The sequence below is a fragment of the Phasianus colchicus genome, chromosome 15 (assembly GCF_987193195.1).
Source record: "Phasianus colchicus chromosome 15, bPhaCol1.hap1.1, whole genome shotgun sequence".
Lineage (NCBI taxonomy): Eukaryota > Metazoa > Chordata > Aves > Galliformes > Phasianidae > Phasianus > Phasianus colchicus.
Window position 1 is genome coordinate 17,915,886 of NC_143450.1, and position 17,104 is coordinate 17,932,989.

General features: G+C 52.3%; 1 protein-coding gene across 3 annotated transcripts in view; it reads right to left on the reverse strand.

Annotated features, from left to right (window-relative positions):
* NR3C1 (nuclear receptor subfamily 3 group C member 1) overlaps positions 1-16,172 on the reverse strand; it is a 53,789-nt gene extending 37,617 nt beyond the window's left edge. For 2 of the 3 annotated variants that reach the window (XR_004167636.2, XM_031598498.2), the window contains exons 1-2: positions 15,895-16,172; positions 13,094-14,279 (exon numbers count right to left, since the gene is read on the reverse strand). Coding sequence is in view for 2 of the 3 variants with exons in the window: in XM_031598498.2 (XP_031454358.1) it covers positions 13,094-14,265 (1,172 nt within the window). In the remaining variant the exon portion in view is untranslated. Of the gene's footprint in view, positions 1-13,093; positions 14,280-15,429; positions 15,775-15,894 lie in introns of those variants that run through there. The other variant, XM_090150694.1, reaches the window with a different exon arrangement.
* Positions 16,173-17,104: the final 932 nt, after the last annotated feature.

Sequence of the window (17,104 nt, forward strand, 5' to 3'; positions counted from 1 at the left end):
ACACACCGAGGCACTGAGTGGATTTCATTTTTTTTTTTTTCCTTCATTTTTGTCTGCTTAGCTGTACGCTTTTGGGGGCTCTTTTTAAGGCAAACATCTGACACAAACAGAGGTGCTCCAGCAGCAAATCCCAACTTGCCCTGACGTGAGGATGGGTTGGCAGAGCAGCGGTGCACTGATGCCGTACCGAGCAGCAGGAGGCATTCTCATTATCCTTTCTGATAACACAGAACCTTATTTACTTTTCTGGCTGCTGTTGCACACTGCACTGATGACTGCTCAGCGCCACCGGTGACACTGCAGAGCCCCATCCCTGACCCACAGCCGTCAGCTCCGAACTGTGACCTTTTTTCTCGACACGCGCATCCAGGTGATTTCCCCTTGCAGTCTGACCCTGCGCCTTCTCACTCAAACCCCCACCTGCTTTTCTGCGCTCACTGTGCTGTAGGAGAGCTACCCAGGATGGCGCAGCAGCAGCTCAGCACAGAACCCCCACTCCCTCTGCAGATCCTGGCCCTCGCTGACCCTCAGGGAACAGGACAGTCCATTTCCCATCCTGTACAGCAGCCATAAAGGCCTTTTGCTTCCTATTCTTTAACCGGTTCTGAAATCTATAAAAGGACTGATCTCTTTCAGTTCCATGACAACATTTTTCTTTTTCTTTTAACAGCCCTTGGCAAGAACACATGTTAAAGACTTCAAAGGAAGAAAAAAAACCCACAAACCCATTAGAGCGATCTGGACTTCCCCCCACCCCACACTCTTTGACACCCTCAGCCCGCAGCACTGCAGGAGGAGGCACTTTCCTTGCAGGAGCAGCATCACCTCCCCCATAGCACGGGGTGCAGGCTGATCTCACTGCCCTGGTTCCCCCGCCTGCAGCCACACCGTGGGTCTCTGCCACTCTGAGCACCACTTGCGAGGTGCTTTTCGAGTTCTCGTTTTCTCTCCTTAATCCCACTTCATTTCCTTCCTATATATTTCACCTTCTGCATTCTCTGGGATTTTTGCTCACCTTCATTTGGGCAAGCTTCTGCCTGTCCTGAAGCATGGACTTCTTTGTCTTTCTCTGCTCGGCGACTCAGAGCTCCCACTGTGCCACCTCGCCGTGCAGCCCGGTGCGCAGTGCTGCTGGCTCTCTGAGCCGTTTGAGGCGTGCTGCCGTCACTTCTTCAGGTTTGGGGGGGTTGTTCTCTAAACTTAATTGCCTTGTTTACACGTAGTTCCCTCTTCTACCCCTGCTTCGGCCTGCTCTCCATCAGCCGTGCCCAACAACCAGAGATCTCTCCAGCCAGTTCCTGCCACGCTCTAACGCCCGCAGCACTTCCCCTCCAGCACCCACACTGCTCACAGCACCTCCAACGCTGCACACCGTGCCACCGAGGGCAGCCTGGTGCAGCCAGGGACAGCACCTCACAGGTAGAAACCCACCTGGAAACACCAAGCAGCCACTGCTTGCAGATCCCCACGCGGTCTGGGGCAGCCTGTTAGCTCTGCAGCTCCACAAAGATCGCAGCAGCTCACAGATTAGTAACAGAGTTTCTTACAATAGGATGGCGAATCATTGTTGCTAAACCACCGCTGACATTTTAAAACTGCCTAAAAAAAGTCACTGACTGCCACAAGCCAGCTGCTGCTGAGGTACTGCTGGGAGGGACATCCCAAAGCCACAGGCACTCACGTGGGCCCAGTCACATTTGGATTCTTCAGGGTTTTTAAAGCTCTACAGATCTTTTAAATACAGAACAAAACCAAACCCACAACGCTTATCCCAACCTGCAGGGCAGTGCTGAGACGGCTCCCATCCTGAGGGCAGCACCAGCACTGCTTTGGGTGGTTCTTCAAAGCCACTTCATCTTCTAATGCACAGATAAGGACCGTGTGCCCTTCCTCAAAGCAGAATCATTACACCCAGCTTTGAGTACAAAGAACACAAGTTGAAAGCTTTTTGTTCACTTATTTCCCTTCCTTCGTAGAGAACTTAGAAAGAGACGCTTTGATTCAAGAAAGAAACTCAAGTTTGTTCTTTAAGAACAGACCAAAAGCAGATGCAGCTCCCTCAAGTCATTAGTGGTAACAGCTTGCAAAATAAACACCTCTCTGATGGTTGAAATAGGATGTTTGTGACAAAAGTTCTGGTGGAAGGTGGTTGAGCAGCCTGCCATCCATTTCTGTGGGGCTTCCCTCGTTATGTACATGCTTCATTTCGTTTTGCTCTTTGGATGGCAGTTTCAGAAGGGCCAGGTCCTGGAGCCTGATGCACACAGGAAGTTGCAGTCAGTAACACTTCGGAATCCTTGGAAAGGCTCAAAGAGCTGAGAGCTGCATTTCCTTTATAGCCCTTCCTCAGTTTACAGAGGGGGTCAGCCCAAAATAGCAGCATCCCTCACTTCCTCCCTCCCCAGCGGCGCGCAGTGCAACTTAACCGTATCGGTTTGCTCTGAGAGCTGGAGCAAAATAACTCACACAAACAAGTGCACTGCTGACAATATTCCAACCTTGTGCTTGCTCTTTAAGAAGATATCAGATGTTCCAACCTTTAACACGTTAAAAGAATCTTTAAAGTGATAAAATAGGCCCAAGCTCACTTGACAAACCAGTTGCTCTCGTTGCAGTTGTTAGATATCTCTCATGACTAAGAATGTAATCTTGCAGACATCCTGACATTAACTGCTCACTTAAAAAAAAAAAAAGTATTCTTTGCTACTGGAAGTAAGGAACCATGGGCACTAAGGATTGTCTGATGTTTGCATCTTATGAGAGAAGCTCTAGCAATGAAGTTCATTTTTATTAAACCATGCACTTAAGGTGCAAATAAGCTGGTGTTTTGTTTGAAGGCTTGTCTGCTCTAGCTATGGAAAGCTAATTCATTACAAAACTTGTTAGATTGGTTTCATTAAATTGGAGTGTCAGAATAACTTCCTTGTCAGTTTGGAAAATGGCAGACGTGCAGGACATAGTAGAAATACGTGCTCAGGAAGGACAGGATTCATTAAAGTATATAGAAATCAACATCAAAGGACTTAACAATAGACCAGGACTCACACTGGAAAAAAAAATAAATGAGTTCCCACTGAAGTCCATGGGGCAAATGACCTCTAAGATAGCCTGGTGGGTAACAGCACTGTCAGAAGATGCTCATGGCAGGAGGTGCCAGCACTGCAGCTGCTCACATCTGCAACAGCACCAAGGCTACCCATGTCTGTGAAACAGGAGCTCTTCGTGTTCATTTTCCTTTCGAGCTTTAAGCTTATGGATACAATTCAGTCAAAGCAAATAAATGCAATAATAAATGCCCGTTCCCCAAAAAGGATTACAGCATTTACAAGGTAATTTGGTTTTAAAAATAAAAAGACATATTATCATTCTTTACAAATTTGCATGTTAAACTCTGTCTGGAAATCTGAGAAGGAGGTGAGCAAGATGGCTTCATTTATTTTCATGTGAGCACAGCGTACAGCCTTCCACTTCTTTAATGTTCCATTCCATTTGGAACCGCTCTTTTCATAGCCAGCATCTCTTCAATACAGTCATTTACCACACTCACAAGGCCTAACCTGAGCTAAACAAGAACAGGGTGATTGCTCTTTCTGACATCAAAACAAATAACTAAGAAATGGTGCAACCCTTCAACGTCATCATCGTTTACGTACAAAATCTACCAGAGCTGACCAGTGAAAACTGAAACCAGTGCAATGAAGGTAATCCCTGCCTGTCCTTCCAGAGCTGCCTCACTGCTACATCGTGCAATGGTTTTCAAGTGAGAACCATTCAGTCCAGCCCACCCAGTGCCCCAGCTGCCTCCGCCTGCTGCAGCGCTCCAGGAAGGCAGCTGGGCTGCTGCATGGGGCTGCAAGAGTGGGGAGGAGGCAGCAAGCAGCTACAGCAGCACCAGAGCAGCACAGCAACCCCAGGGCCCAGGGAAAGAATCTCCTCCACATGCCTGAGCCAAAAGGTTTCTTATGAAAGATAAGAAGTATTAAAAAGGAAAATAAATTACATTAAAAAATAAAAATATTAATAATTTTAAAAAAATCAAACAGGTCTCAGAAAGCCACTTCCAACAAACCTGACAAAAGCAGAGTCTGAAGTCCATTACATTACAGAGGTAAAGGATCCTTTTCTTCCAGCAGTTACAGAGAGTTTTGGCACCGACTGCAGTACAGATGCAGACAGACTGGATAAGGGCTGTGGAGCCATGGAGATGCTATTAGCTCAGAGCAACTCCTGCTGCTGCCGACCACAGCTCCAGCTCTGAGAGCCGCAATGGAGCACGAACGGACATGAACAGAAAACACAGAAACTCGATTGTCGTGCTGCACTTAAAGATGGGAGGCAGCAGGAAAGGAGGCACGGGGCAGCGCTGTGAGCACAGCCCAGGAAGGTGGGGAGAAGGCAACTCTGTGGCAAAGGATTCCAAAGAGGAGTACGTGGATTTAATGTTGCGCAGCTGACGTTCTGCAGTCACAAGCTCAGTTTCTCAGTTATAACCACAATAACTCCTTCTGCGATCACCCAGTATTTTCATCTGTTTCTGCAGGAAGCTTGAAATACAGTGGATATCACACTGCCAGAAGGAGGATCTGAGATGGACAGAAAATACCAGCTGAAGGGGGAAACCAATGCCATGGACACACGTGATCATCTGCTTTTCCCCTGTGGGAAGCAAGACCGTGGAGCTTGGGAACTCTCCAGCAGGCGAGCACCAAAGCCCTGAGCCTTCCTGACAAGTTCTTGTGCTTTGCACTTACCAGTAAGACAGCATAACTCAGAGGGGTGGGTCAGGTGATCCCTAACTCCTCTCCCATCATATCATTTACACACATCCTCCTTGGAGATTTTGGTTCTTTCCCTTCAGATTTACCTCCCCCTCCCCAGCACAAGCACACCCAATAGCTGCAGATTTCTTCATGGTTCCAGACAGAAGGAGACCAAACCACAAAACCCTATCGACAGTATTGATAAATGAAGGGACGCAAGCAATGTAATTGCACCAACTTGAAAAGGCCACACAGACCTCCCCACAAAGCACAGCATGCAGACCCAGCAGCAGCACCCGGGTTATGAGACCTTGCTGTTGCTCCCATTCATGTGTCAGGACATAAGAGATGTCAACCAGCTCCCTGCTCACCTGCTGACTTCTTGTAAAGTTTTCCTCACTTGCTTTTAAAAAAAAAAAAGAAAGACCACCAAATTATAAGGAATTCTACCAATCAGAAAGAATTTGAATTGGTTATTTCATATATGGCTTGCTATTATTTCACTAAATATTTATTATCTTCCTGAAATCCCATGTTCCTTCACTCATCTCCAGCATCTAAAAGCTTTTCTGGATACCAATTTCAGGATCTTTAATTTTTAAAAGCATTTTTAATGTCTCAGTTACGACTGCTTTCTTAAAACAGTTTATCTTGCCCTTTATTCTCATCTGCTTCATGTTTTAAGAGAACCGAAATGCAGAGATCTTTTCAAAAAAGTCAGCTGCAGGCCGGGGTGATGCAATTCATACCTGACAGAAGATTAGAAGAAACTCAGTGGGCAAAGCAGCCCAGAGGACCTGGCTGCAGCGGTGACCTGAGGAATGCTGCAGGAGGAAGGCGTGCAGCTGGAGTCAGGGCACCAAACTAAGCAATGTACAATTAGAGATTTCAGTTCACAGCAACTACACAGGTACATGCAGCATACACATTTCCAGCTCTAATTTGTTCAACAGATTGAGACAAATGGCTTTACCAATATGTGTTGTTTTTTTTTTTTTCAGAAAACTATTATGGAAAACAAAGAAAAGGGAAAAAATACACCGGTACACAGATATTTAATGCACTCACAGAGCAGACGCTGTTATAAAACACTCTGTTCACAATTTACACATAGGGAGGTACCAGAAAGCAGGACACCCATCTATGCCAGCGACGCCCCACACCCCACCCACCTTTATGGGTGCCCAGCAGTGCTGCAGACACGGCTTGCTCGGTGACATGGGAGCTGAGGGCTGCAGCACTGCAGTGCATGGAAGGGAATGTGCCACGGCAAACAACAAGTGGGACTTGTTTTTACAGAGATGCACTACCACGAAGGAATTGGCATCTGCACCGCTAACGCGCTCCACCAGCAGCGCTCTGCCAGCAGCTCCTCTGCTACAGCAATTTGTACCGCAACAGCACCAGCCCATGTTATCACAGCACTGCACATTAGCGCACACAAACCGGGCTGTGTCAGGCAAGTTCTGCAAGTAACAACAAAATAAATGGCATCAGCTGCTCTTTTCCATCACAGACATCAAACCCACAACCAAGAGGAGCTGCACAGAAGAGCCCCTGCAGGGCTGGTGGGACCGTGCAGAACAGCCACAGCTGTCCAAGCCTGCCATCCCAAAGGCAGGTAGCGATGGCACAGCACGGCACGGCCCCCAGGGACCTGAAAGGTGTGCCAGCACCATGCAGGGCTGCAGCCCAAGCACCAAGGATGGGCAGCAGCAGGCAGCCCCTGCACTGGGCCGGCCCTCAACACAGCAGGTACCAGGATCTGGCCTGCACACTGCACGTCCTCAGCCAGCACACAGCAAGACGGAGGTGGTCGGCCTGCAGTGCCTCCAGCAAGGCTTCCCGCAAGCAGGAGCACATCTGCAGATACCCAGAGGAAGGCATATGCACAAAAACATCTCTTTCCCCTTCCCGCATCCCCACCAAAGTTTCCTACAGGACAAAAGCGAAGCCCCCGGCATGGGCAGGAGGCGGCCACCAGAGCAAACCACAGGAATTTCCCGGTTCTCTTGCGATAAGTGAAGCAGCAGATCTCAGATCCTCTAGAGAAAAACAAGCAGGAACAAACAAACAAGGCAGGCCAGGAAGCCAGCCAGTCACTGCCTCTGTTTACTTGCTGGAATAAGCTACAGGTGGCAGTGACACGGCTTAGCTCCCACCTGGCAGCACCGGGGCTGCCCAGGTTTTGCAGGCAGTATTTTATCAGGCAGACTTTATGACCCCATTTATTTTTTTAAACAGAAAACCAGAGTCCTGAGAAGCGCTAGCTTCAAGCTTGTTATGAAAATGAAAGCAACCAGAAATGTGAGATCTGAATACAGCAGAGCAGAGCCAATCGCGCCCTGCTGTGAAGAAGTTCCATATTAAACCCTGTGTGACCACGAGGCACAAACACGATCCCCATGCCCAGCTGGTTCCTGACACACACAGTAGTGGTGCACATCATCACCAATTGCACAAAGAATGCACTGCTGTAAAAATCCACAGCAGAACTCAGTTCCTTCACTGGATTACAGAACTGAGCTGAATTCAAGGAGGATACCATTACTTTGGAGCTGCTTTCCCAGACACAGTTTTGCCTTTAAGAATTCCCGAGAACTGACAGCTTTGAGCAAAAAGCAGAACTCGAATATAATGTTGCATCTGCACAAAAAATGACAGCCGCTTGTTGGACATTAATCTTTAAAGTGCCTCAGGATTATTACTTTCTAGGAAGAACTTAACATGGAGGGAGCATCCATAGGTACAAGCGGAATGGTGAGTTTTAATTATAACAAATTGGTACAGACTATATTAAGAACACAGTTGGCTGGTGCAGAAACGTACTCTGCAAGATGTCAAGATGGATTTGCGGAACACCGCTTCCTCCAGAAACTCACACAATTGGAGAGATTATTGATTTCAGGAACCATTAATACTAGACCCTACATGATATCCTGGAGAAGTAACACCATGTGCTGGCATCCAAACGCAGTTCTCTCTCGTAAGAGCAGCAAAGAAACACAGCCAGGCTGGCTGCACCTTTGCCCCGTGCCCAGCTGGTCCCAGCAGGTCGGTCAGGCAGCACATCACAGATCTGAACAGTGCTCCAGCCAGCAGGAGACCTCCAGCAGAGAGCCTCTCAGCAGTCAGCATCAGCTGCATCAGCTAAGGGCATGGGAAGCACGTCTTGAACACGACACCTTCCTTCTTCGTGGCAAAGATGAGGTAAGAAGGAAAACCTCCAGAGGAGAGTAACTGCACTAACTTGTGCTCCCACCCCAACATGCTGCCCTCGGAAGAAGAATTACTCACCTCTCCAGCTGCAGGAGCTGGGGCTGACAGGCTCTGTCTGCACGCCGTGCCCTCGCCCCGGCAGGGCGCTGTGCCCAGGCTGCTGCTGCCCTGCAGGATGGGGCTCCCAGCTGCCCTCCTTTAGTTCCAGAGCCCAGTGCTCAGAACAACATTAACTCCTGGCCTGCGAGCGTCTTGGTTACTTAAACAAATGCTGTATCCTAAATGGATTTCACACTATAGCGACCCAGTCAGAAAACCTGTCATGAGAACAACACGCAGCCTGTGTAAGTAATGATGCAATGCATTAACACTTCAGCAAATTGCAAGATTAAATTTGCGTATACAGGGAGACAAAGACTAGGAAACCAGAGAGCCTAAGCCAACAAACTCTCGGGATCTGCTGCACAAATACCGTAAAGTTCTCCTCCTAGCAACTACCTCGCTCCACATCTAACTGTTCTTAGAAACACAGAAACAAATAGAGCGGATTATTTTAATCCATTTTGGAGTTCATTTCTGTGTGCCAGAGATGACACACAAATGGATATTTTGATAACTCTGGGCTCACCGTGACTACAGCTCTGCAAAGCTCTTGGGTTGAAGACAGGATTTCATTGATAAGTCATTTATCTCAAAGATGACACTGGAACCCTTCGCACAACCCATAAATACCTCCAGCAACGAAAGTTCCACAAGTGAGGGATTGTGGGGAGGAAAGTTAGCACTGGGAAATGTAAGATCATTTGCTCAGCCTGGTCTGCTCTCACCAACCATGGCAGCGGATGGAGCCCTGCGGGGAGGAGTAATGAAGAACCCTGAGGAAACTGCTGCCAACCACATTCTGGGCAGATGAACCAGGGCTGGATCCTGCATGAGCTGTAAGAAGCGTTCTGAAAAGACCCAGAAGCCACAGATTACAAAAAAAAAAAAAAAAAAAAAAAGTCTTTTTAGGACTAGCACACAATGGGCTAATGGAATTAAGAGATGATCTCTTCACTGAGATTTGCACTGCAATGAGGAAAGCCCACACAGAAGTGTGGCTGGAAGGTTTGCACCCAACATCTCCAGGGATCCAAAGCAGTCACATACAGCCGCCACCGCCCTGCTGCGCCCCAGCAGCTGAGCTGCAGCAACAGCAGCACCTCTGTTACTGCAGCACAAACGCACAGCGAGATTTCCCTCCTGTTACGTTAAAAAATAAGCATGCAATAGCAGCACAGACCAACTTTTCTCTTGTAAACTAGAACTTTGGCTTAGAATCAGGGTCATCACAGCTTGGGTTGGACTTGAAAAAACTGCTCAGCTACCAACCAGTGGAATGGATCATTTCAATGGGAAAAAATTAGACTTCATCTGAACTGGTCCACCATCTACCTCCGTACCTTAACTTTCACAGCACTCTTCTGCACATGCCGTGTGACATTCCTGATTCTTTCCTTTCTGCCAAAAATACAGATCAGCTCTTCTGTTGTGGGTCTCCAGAACTCAAACACTGAGCGCAGGGTGACTCGAAGCAGACAAGTCACAACACAGACTACTGAAGCCCAAAGCAACCCCTCCGCACAACAAGTCTGCTCTGTATGTCAAAAGCAAACGACCAAGCAGGAGTCGCTCACAGAGTGCCATGCGTGACGCGCTGCTGAGTCAGGCGGTGCAGCCCCACGCTGTGCCAAGCCACAGCCCTGGCCGAGGGCCATGCTGGGACAGTGCAGTGCGGCCGGCAGACCCCTGACCTGCACACCTCCAGCAGCCGCCCACTGCTTCCCCCTCCCCCCTGGGACAACCTCCGAGCCCAACACAGCCCGGGCAATGCAGACCCGAGTGAAGGGCGGCTGTTCCTGGAGCAGCAGCACTTCCCCTTCAGGTTCCGCACTGCCGCTGCTCGCAGCTCTTGCCCTTCCTCAAGCCTTCCTGATCCCTATCCCCACAAGCTGGAGCACTAGGAATGATTTTAGATGTAACACTAGAAGCCGTACCGCTGCCAAGGGGGCCCACTTTCTGTAAATTCCGGCTGTAGGCTAAGAAAAAAAAATAGAGAACTCTGCGCTGCTGCAGCGCTTCTTGCCGTCCTCCGCTCCCCTGATGAGCCACATCTCCAGGAAGTCAGGGCAGCAAGAGAGCCGAGTGGAAAACGCATTAAATCCACTGCTCCAGAGAGCAGCGAGCACACAGCACTGGAACATGGAATTCAACCAATTTCACTTTGTGCAGCACACCACCAGTAGCGTCAGGTTGGAGACGGACACCACCAAAAGCCCCAATTCCTCAGCGCAGCGCTTGGCAAAGCCTCGCAGCACAGCCGGCCCCATTCCCAGACCCGGAGCACTTCTCCCAGAGCGAGCTGTCAGCACGCAGCCCCCGCAGCGCCCGGTGGGGCCGTCCCACCGCCGGGACTCGCACGGCCCTGCACGGCCAGCTGTGCGCCCGGCCCCGAGCTGCAGGCCGCCCCTGCGCTTCTGCTCACTGCAACCAATTCCCTACGTTTGCATTCTGTGTAAGCTGCATTAACTTCAGAATGCTTTCCACTGTTCAGAGGGAAACTGATTAGCTTTCTCAGCCCTGATTATCACCTATCGCATTAGAGACGGCATGCTGTGCTATCCTTAGGAAAAGAAATTGAAAATTGCATGAGAAGTTTAAGGCTGTATGTCTACGAGCCTGAAACAGAGGCTTGGACAATGCAAGCAGTGCTGCACGCACACCTGAGCACAACCCTGGCTGCTCCTCCCGTGCACTCAGCACGTTATTCATGCTTTGAATAATGAAAGACTACCATCAGCAATAGGAAATATCTCCTATTGCAAAGTGCAGCTCAGCAATCCCAGCCTTCATCTCACAGAATGGGTGCCTCAAAGGAAGCAACAAACAGAGCCCCAGACGCCCGCAGGAGCCTCCTGAGATGGTCCTTCCTTTGTTTCAGGAACAAATGGTAAGAATGCCATTTTTGTTAAATCTCCTGGGTGCTACGTAAAGAAATCTACAAAACACCCACTGAAAGTGACCCAGCTCACTCTGAACATTTCTGACAAAGTTGAGAAGGAATAAATTCCTATCCCACCCCTGAGCTTCATCAGCACCTGGCAGTTATTTTAAAATAAGATGCCATTACCCCTAATGTAAGGGGAAAACAGGGTAAAAGCAAAGCCGGCGACGTTGGGCTCAGAACCGTAACTGTAGTTTTAATATATTTAAAAAAATAAATAACTGCTTCCGTGAACACAGGAAATCAAACTTTTTTAAGCAAAACCAGGAGCAACTTCATCTTCCTTTTTAAACATGTATTTTAAGTTCAGTTCCATTATCTCAAATATGGCAAAAGAAAACATTACGAGCTACAACTGCCCCAGAGCAGCACACAGCCACAGCGCCCAGCACATCACCACCCCCAGAACGCTCCATAACAGCCAGGACAGCATCGAGCACTGCCACCCCTTTCACTGCAGGATCAAATCTGCACTGTATGCACGAGGAGCTTGAGAGGGCTTTTCATCACAATGTTCCCAGAAATGAAGCACACAGAAATGGTGTTTATGAGACTGCCCAAAGCATTACAGATGGATGTGTGCAGCACTCGGCTCCCGGAGCGCTCAGGTCCAACCAGACAGTTCTGCACAGGAAAAACAATGCATCAACTTCACAGAAAGCCTCAGAAGTGCTGTTATTATTTACGTGAGATATGCTCTGAAATCAATCTCCCGAACCCAGAAATTGTTCTCGCTGGAATACAGATTTTGTTGTGATCATCATATACATATATAGAAAATGTAATGAAAAAAACAACCTGCCCCCAGAAACCTATGAAATAAATGAAGAACAATGTGGAAGTTGGAATGGTTATGCAAAAGGTTCATACAGAGAATTTCTGCTCTGTCAAATAAATGATAAGGCACATTCAGTGTTCATCCATCAAACAGACCTTCTCCCCAAAGCCCGACTTCCCTTCCTGGCTTCCTGCTGCTGCAGCTTGCTCTGAACACGTCCCTAAAGCAGCACACAGCTCTGCCACAAAACCCAAAAGCTACCGCTGAAGTTCAGGCTGCAGCAGCTTCCAGCTGCGTGCTGAAGGGATGCGGACCCTCCTCCACCCCACCGAGCCGTGGGAAAGCAGAGCTCGCACCGCACAGCTCACCTCGGGGATCGACTGCCAGCCGGGCAGTAAAGCACAGCGCTCACGCAGAGCCGCACCGAACCCACGGTCGCCGCTTCTCCTCACTCAGACCCGCAGAGCCAATTCCTAACGCCCCGCACCAAAATCCTCCTCCCCAGGTGAGGCCACGCCGGGCTTTGTGCAACGCGGCCAAGGAAAGCACAGCCGGCGCTGCAGCCAGACCTGTCCGCTGAGCAGACAGCGCTGCAGGGAGCGAGGGAAAGGCCTTGTGCTGAGCGGCCGTGCCACGGGGCGGCTGGCAGAAAGCACGGCACGGCGGCACGGCGGCACAGCGGCACGCGCTCAGAGCGCACCTCCTCCCCGCAGCCCCGCTCCGGGTTAAGCCCAGGTACGGGTAAATCTCTGCAAACATTCTTATCTCTCCAAACGCAGCTATTAAACGAACTGCTGAACGTTTCCTACTCAGAATCCTGTTGCCCATGTAAGGCAAGCGCAACACCAAGCAAAGCTAGAACTCCGGTTCAGCTTAAATGCAATTCTCAAAATTTACCCAGCAACCAAGTTATTTTTGTGCCTAACATTTCGGTAACACCAGGGGGAAAACAACAAAAAAACTCATGCTGCAGTAATTGATCCCCTGACCCCTGAGAACGAAGCGGCTTTTGGACACAAATACTTCCCCCTCTCCGCCGCCCTGCGCATGGATCCTTCCGCCACAAACTCCATTTCACTCTGCCATACACTTTAAACTTTTTTTTTTTTTTTTTTAAACAGTCTGCTGCCCTGCTCCTTTCTTCCCTTTGGCAGCACAGCTCAGCACCCAGCTATGCCCAGCAGCCAACCAACAGAGCCACAACCGACCTGCAGCAAAAACCAAACCCGGCATGCACGCGGTTACGCAGAGTACGCTCACAATATTTTAATAAAGAGAAATAAAATTGGTTACCTTGAATAGCCATTAGAGAAAGCAGGTCTGCCAGAAAGGTTGAGCGTTCCCAAGGGAGCTAAAGCCTCGTCCCCTGATCCCTGGCACCTATTCCAATTTTCTGAACCGGCAGGAAGAGATGGAATGATATTAAAAATTGGTTTCTGATCCTGCTGCTGAGAGAGCGATGCAGTATTTAAATCATAGTGATACATCTGTCCCCCAGAGGTGCTGACACCATGGATAGAGATGGCAGACACTTTAGTACCCAGCAGGTTAGACCCGGAGAAGTTTGCCTGACAGTAAATTGGGCCCATGTTTTCTTGTTTTATGCCAGGAGTACAGAGTTCAATGTAGTCTTCCTTTTCTGTTTTCACTTGAGGCATCGGCATTTTGGAACTGGGTAAAAGGTCACCACGGTCATTAATTTTAGGTTTAGTGTCAGACAAAATGGGGGGCTTGCAGTCTTCCCCCAGGTTTCCCTCCAGGAGGAACGTGTCGTCAGCAGAGATGGGGGACAGCAAACCTCCATCATCGAGCAACGGGTCCAGCCGCCACGGACTCCCATTCGGCTCTTTGCCAGGCGATACCGATGGCAATTCTAAGTCCTGGAGGATATCCAGGGTGCTTTGGTCTTCAGAGAACAGCTTCAGGCTGCCGCCGTTGGAGCCGACCTGGCTTTGGACCGAAGCCCCCGGCTCCAGGGGCCCGCGGCCAGCCATGCCCGCAAAGTCCGGCTCCAGCGGCGCCTCAGATGACACTGCTCCCTTCGTGTCCTCTGCCAGGCTCGAGGACTTGTTCAAGCTTGCTATGCTTTCCTCCAGGAGCGTGAAGTCCGTTTCTCCAGAAGAGATGCCAGTTTGGCCCTGTTGTGAAAATCCAAGGTCGTTTCCCATCACTTTTGCATCTGTTTCACCCATATACAGTCCCATGGAGAGTGACACTGCCTTGGACAGGTCCGGCGGAGGCACATTGTTTACCAATCCTTTTGAGAAGTCAGTCAGAGCAGGTTGCTGAGCGGAGTCTGACTGAGAAGACACAGGGAGAGGAGCTGCAGATACAGGGGCTTGTGCGGAGGCTCCACCCCTGAAGGGCGGATGGAAGTCCATCACAATCCCTCCTTTGGTACTCATGAGCACATTTTTCCCGGTTTCGTCTTGATCTGACGACTTAAGCAATTCTTTGGAATCCATGATTTTAACATCAGCTATAAAAAAAAATCACAAGATATCAAAGTTAGCACATCAAGGGTACTTTAATAACAGCATAAGAGAAGGCACAATCATCAGCCTGGTTTGCCGACGGAAGCAAAAGCAAACCAAGCCACGAGCTGACATACACCACATTTTTCCCAAACCCACTGAGATATGTATTTTAATAGGTGAGTGATAAGAAGAATTTTTTATTTTTAAAGCTTTGCTAAAGCCATATGCAGCGCTCCGTGCGCCGGCACAGCTCAGAGCCACAGCACAACGGCAGGCACTTTGTGAGCACTTCCCAGCTCTGCTATAGCCACGCCAGCAAGCAGAGGAGCTGCGAACTGTGAAAGTGCCTCATTCACAGCCTCCGACAGCGACCTCCCCGGCACCGCTCGGTGCCAGCCAGCCCAACGCCACGGCTGCCCAGGAGCCACACAGCCTCGATGCCCCGGAACGCTCTGCCTCAGTTCAGCCTAAAACAGAACGCGTGAATCCTAAAAATAAGTCACTGTCATTCCGTAAATAAGCCCCACATTTACACATAAAACTCAACTAAAACTAAAGTAGTATTTTTATTAGCGTCAAACACTTCAAAAGCTCGCGGCTATTCTCCAAACCCCATCTAGCACCGACAGTAAATCTCAGTTTCATCTGTTTGTGTTTACCCTATTTACTTCCAGCGCAGAGCATAAATATTTGGAGAAAAGCTGCAAATTCCCATCCGAACTTCCCACGCCGCCTCTCCTCCGCCCGAACCCCGCCGCCCTCAGCCATGGGCCCGCAGCACACAGCGCAGCTCCCGGCCCCGCACCGCCCGCCCGGCCCCGCGTGCCAAAGCGAGGGCCGCAGCCAGCAGCGCGGCTCCGGGCGCACAGCGTTAAGGTGGCCCGGCCGGGTGGAGCGAGCTCAGCTCGGGGCCGGGGAAGGGTTTGGGATCGCGTCACATAACCTCAGCGCGGCCGAAGGGAGAATCTCTCGCCCTCGTTTTCCAACTCGCGCGCGACGCTGACAGCCGCCCCGACACCCAAACACAGCGCCCGAAATTCGGGGATCGTGAAAACGCCGCGCGACGACTCCGTGGGGAAACCGCAACGATAAGTGAAATATCGAAGCGCGGATACAAGCGCAGCCCGTTCGCTTCGGCTCCGCCGTGCTCACACAAGAGGAAGGCGCCCGATCCGCTCCATCTGACGACGTCCCCGGGCAGCGGCGGACGCGGCCGGAGCGACACGCGCGGACCCACGGAGGGATCGAAGAGCAGCGAACAGCGTTACGTGCGGCGAATTCCCGTTCGCGCGGCGCGGCTTCCCGAGCAATGTGTCGGGACCTGTTGAGCCGTCTCCTGGCACACCCACTTCTACAAAATAACACCGGCCCACGGCTGCGGGGCGCCGCGCTCCCCCTGCGCTCCGCTCCCCGCGACCACCCGTGCTGCGGGCGCCAGCGAAATACCCGGGGCCGCCCTCAGCCCCGTCCCGTGGGGCGCCTCGGCCGGCCTGCCCCCCCCCCCCACCCCAGCGCTCGGGGCATTCCTGCGGGGCGTCCCCCCCGCCCCCTCCCGAGGAAGTTCCTGGCCCCGCGTTGCTCTCCCCCCCCCCCCCGGACCTCCTTCGCGGCCCTTACCTCGTCCAGGGGGGGGCGCTGGGTCCTTCAGCCGCCCACCGCCATGGCGGCCGGGGGCAGCGGCCGGGGGCAGCGGGCTGAGCGGAGCGGAGCGGGGCGGGGCGGGCGGAGGAAGTCAGCAGCAGCCGCCCCTCCTGGAGCGGAGCGGAGAGCGCCCGCCGCCCCCCCCCTTCCTCCTCCCACCGGCCCGAGCTCCGGCCCGAATCCCCGCCCCTCCCTCTGCTGCCCGCGGCGCCCCCTCGCTAATTAGCGCTAATTGCCTCCGCAGACTTTGCCCCGCGCCGCCCGCCCCCTCCCGCCGCCCTCCCCTCGGCCCCGCCGCGCTCGGCGGTGCTGTGCCCCAGCCACAAAATGGAGGACGGCGGCAGCCGCCTCCCCGCCCCCTCCCTGCCGCCCGCCTCCCCGACGTGGAGAGGGAGTGGAGCCGGCGGCACTTATAGGGGCGGCTGCAGCGCCCGCTCCGCTCGGCTCCGGCCCCGCACGGCTCCGCTCCGCGGGGCAGCGCCCGCCGGGCTCAAGCGAGGGGGAACGGTGCGACCTGTTGGCTGCGGCGGGCAACTGCAGCCTGCGCCCGGGTTCTGAGGGGCCCTCCGCCGCCGCCCGGGCTCGGCCCGCTGCCGCGAGGCCGCCCCGCCCCGCTCCCGTCCCGTCCCGTCCCGCTCCCCAGGCGGGGGCAGCGCCGCGCGGGGGGGCCGGGCTGAGCGCCGCGCTCCGGGCGCTGCCCCTCCGCGAACGTCCGTCCCGGCGGGCGGCGGGTGACAGAACGCGGGGCGTGCGGGGGGGCGGCCAGAAGTCAGCGGGAACGCGGTTTACGCGTCGTTCCTCGGGGGCCGCTGGAGGTGTGGGGATGAAGGGCTTGGGCTGGATGCGCGGAAACTGAAAAGCCCGCTGGAGAGCTGAGGGACAGGGGTGCCGCGGGATCCGGCTGCGGCACTGAGAGCGCGCACGTTGTCACCGAGGTGCGCCTCAGCCTCGCGGAGCACCGTGCCGCTTCGCTGCGAGGTGATTTGGGTGGTTCTGAATAAAAGGAACGACAGTGGGAGTTGAGCGGGGCTGGGGCGGATAGAGGGGCAGAGGCTCCGCTGGGGATGGGGCGCTGCGGTGCGCTCCGCTCGCTGCGGGGACATCACCCGTAACGGCGGCCGAGAGCGGGGCGAGGAGGGAGCAGGAGCCGTCGCAGAGGATGTAGTCCGGGAGTGAAAAATAGAAT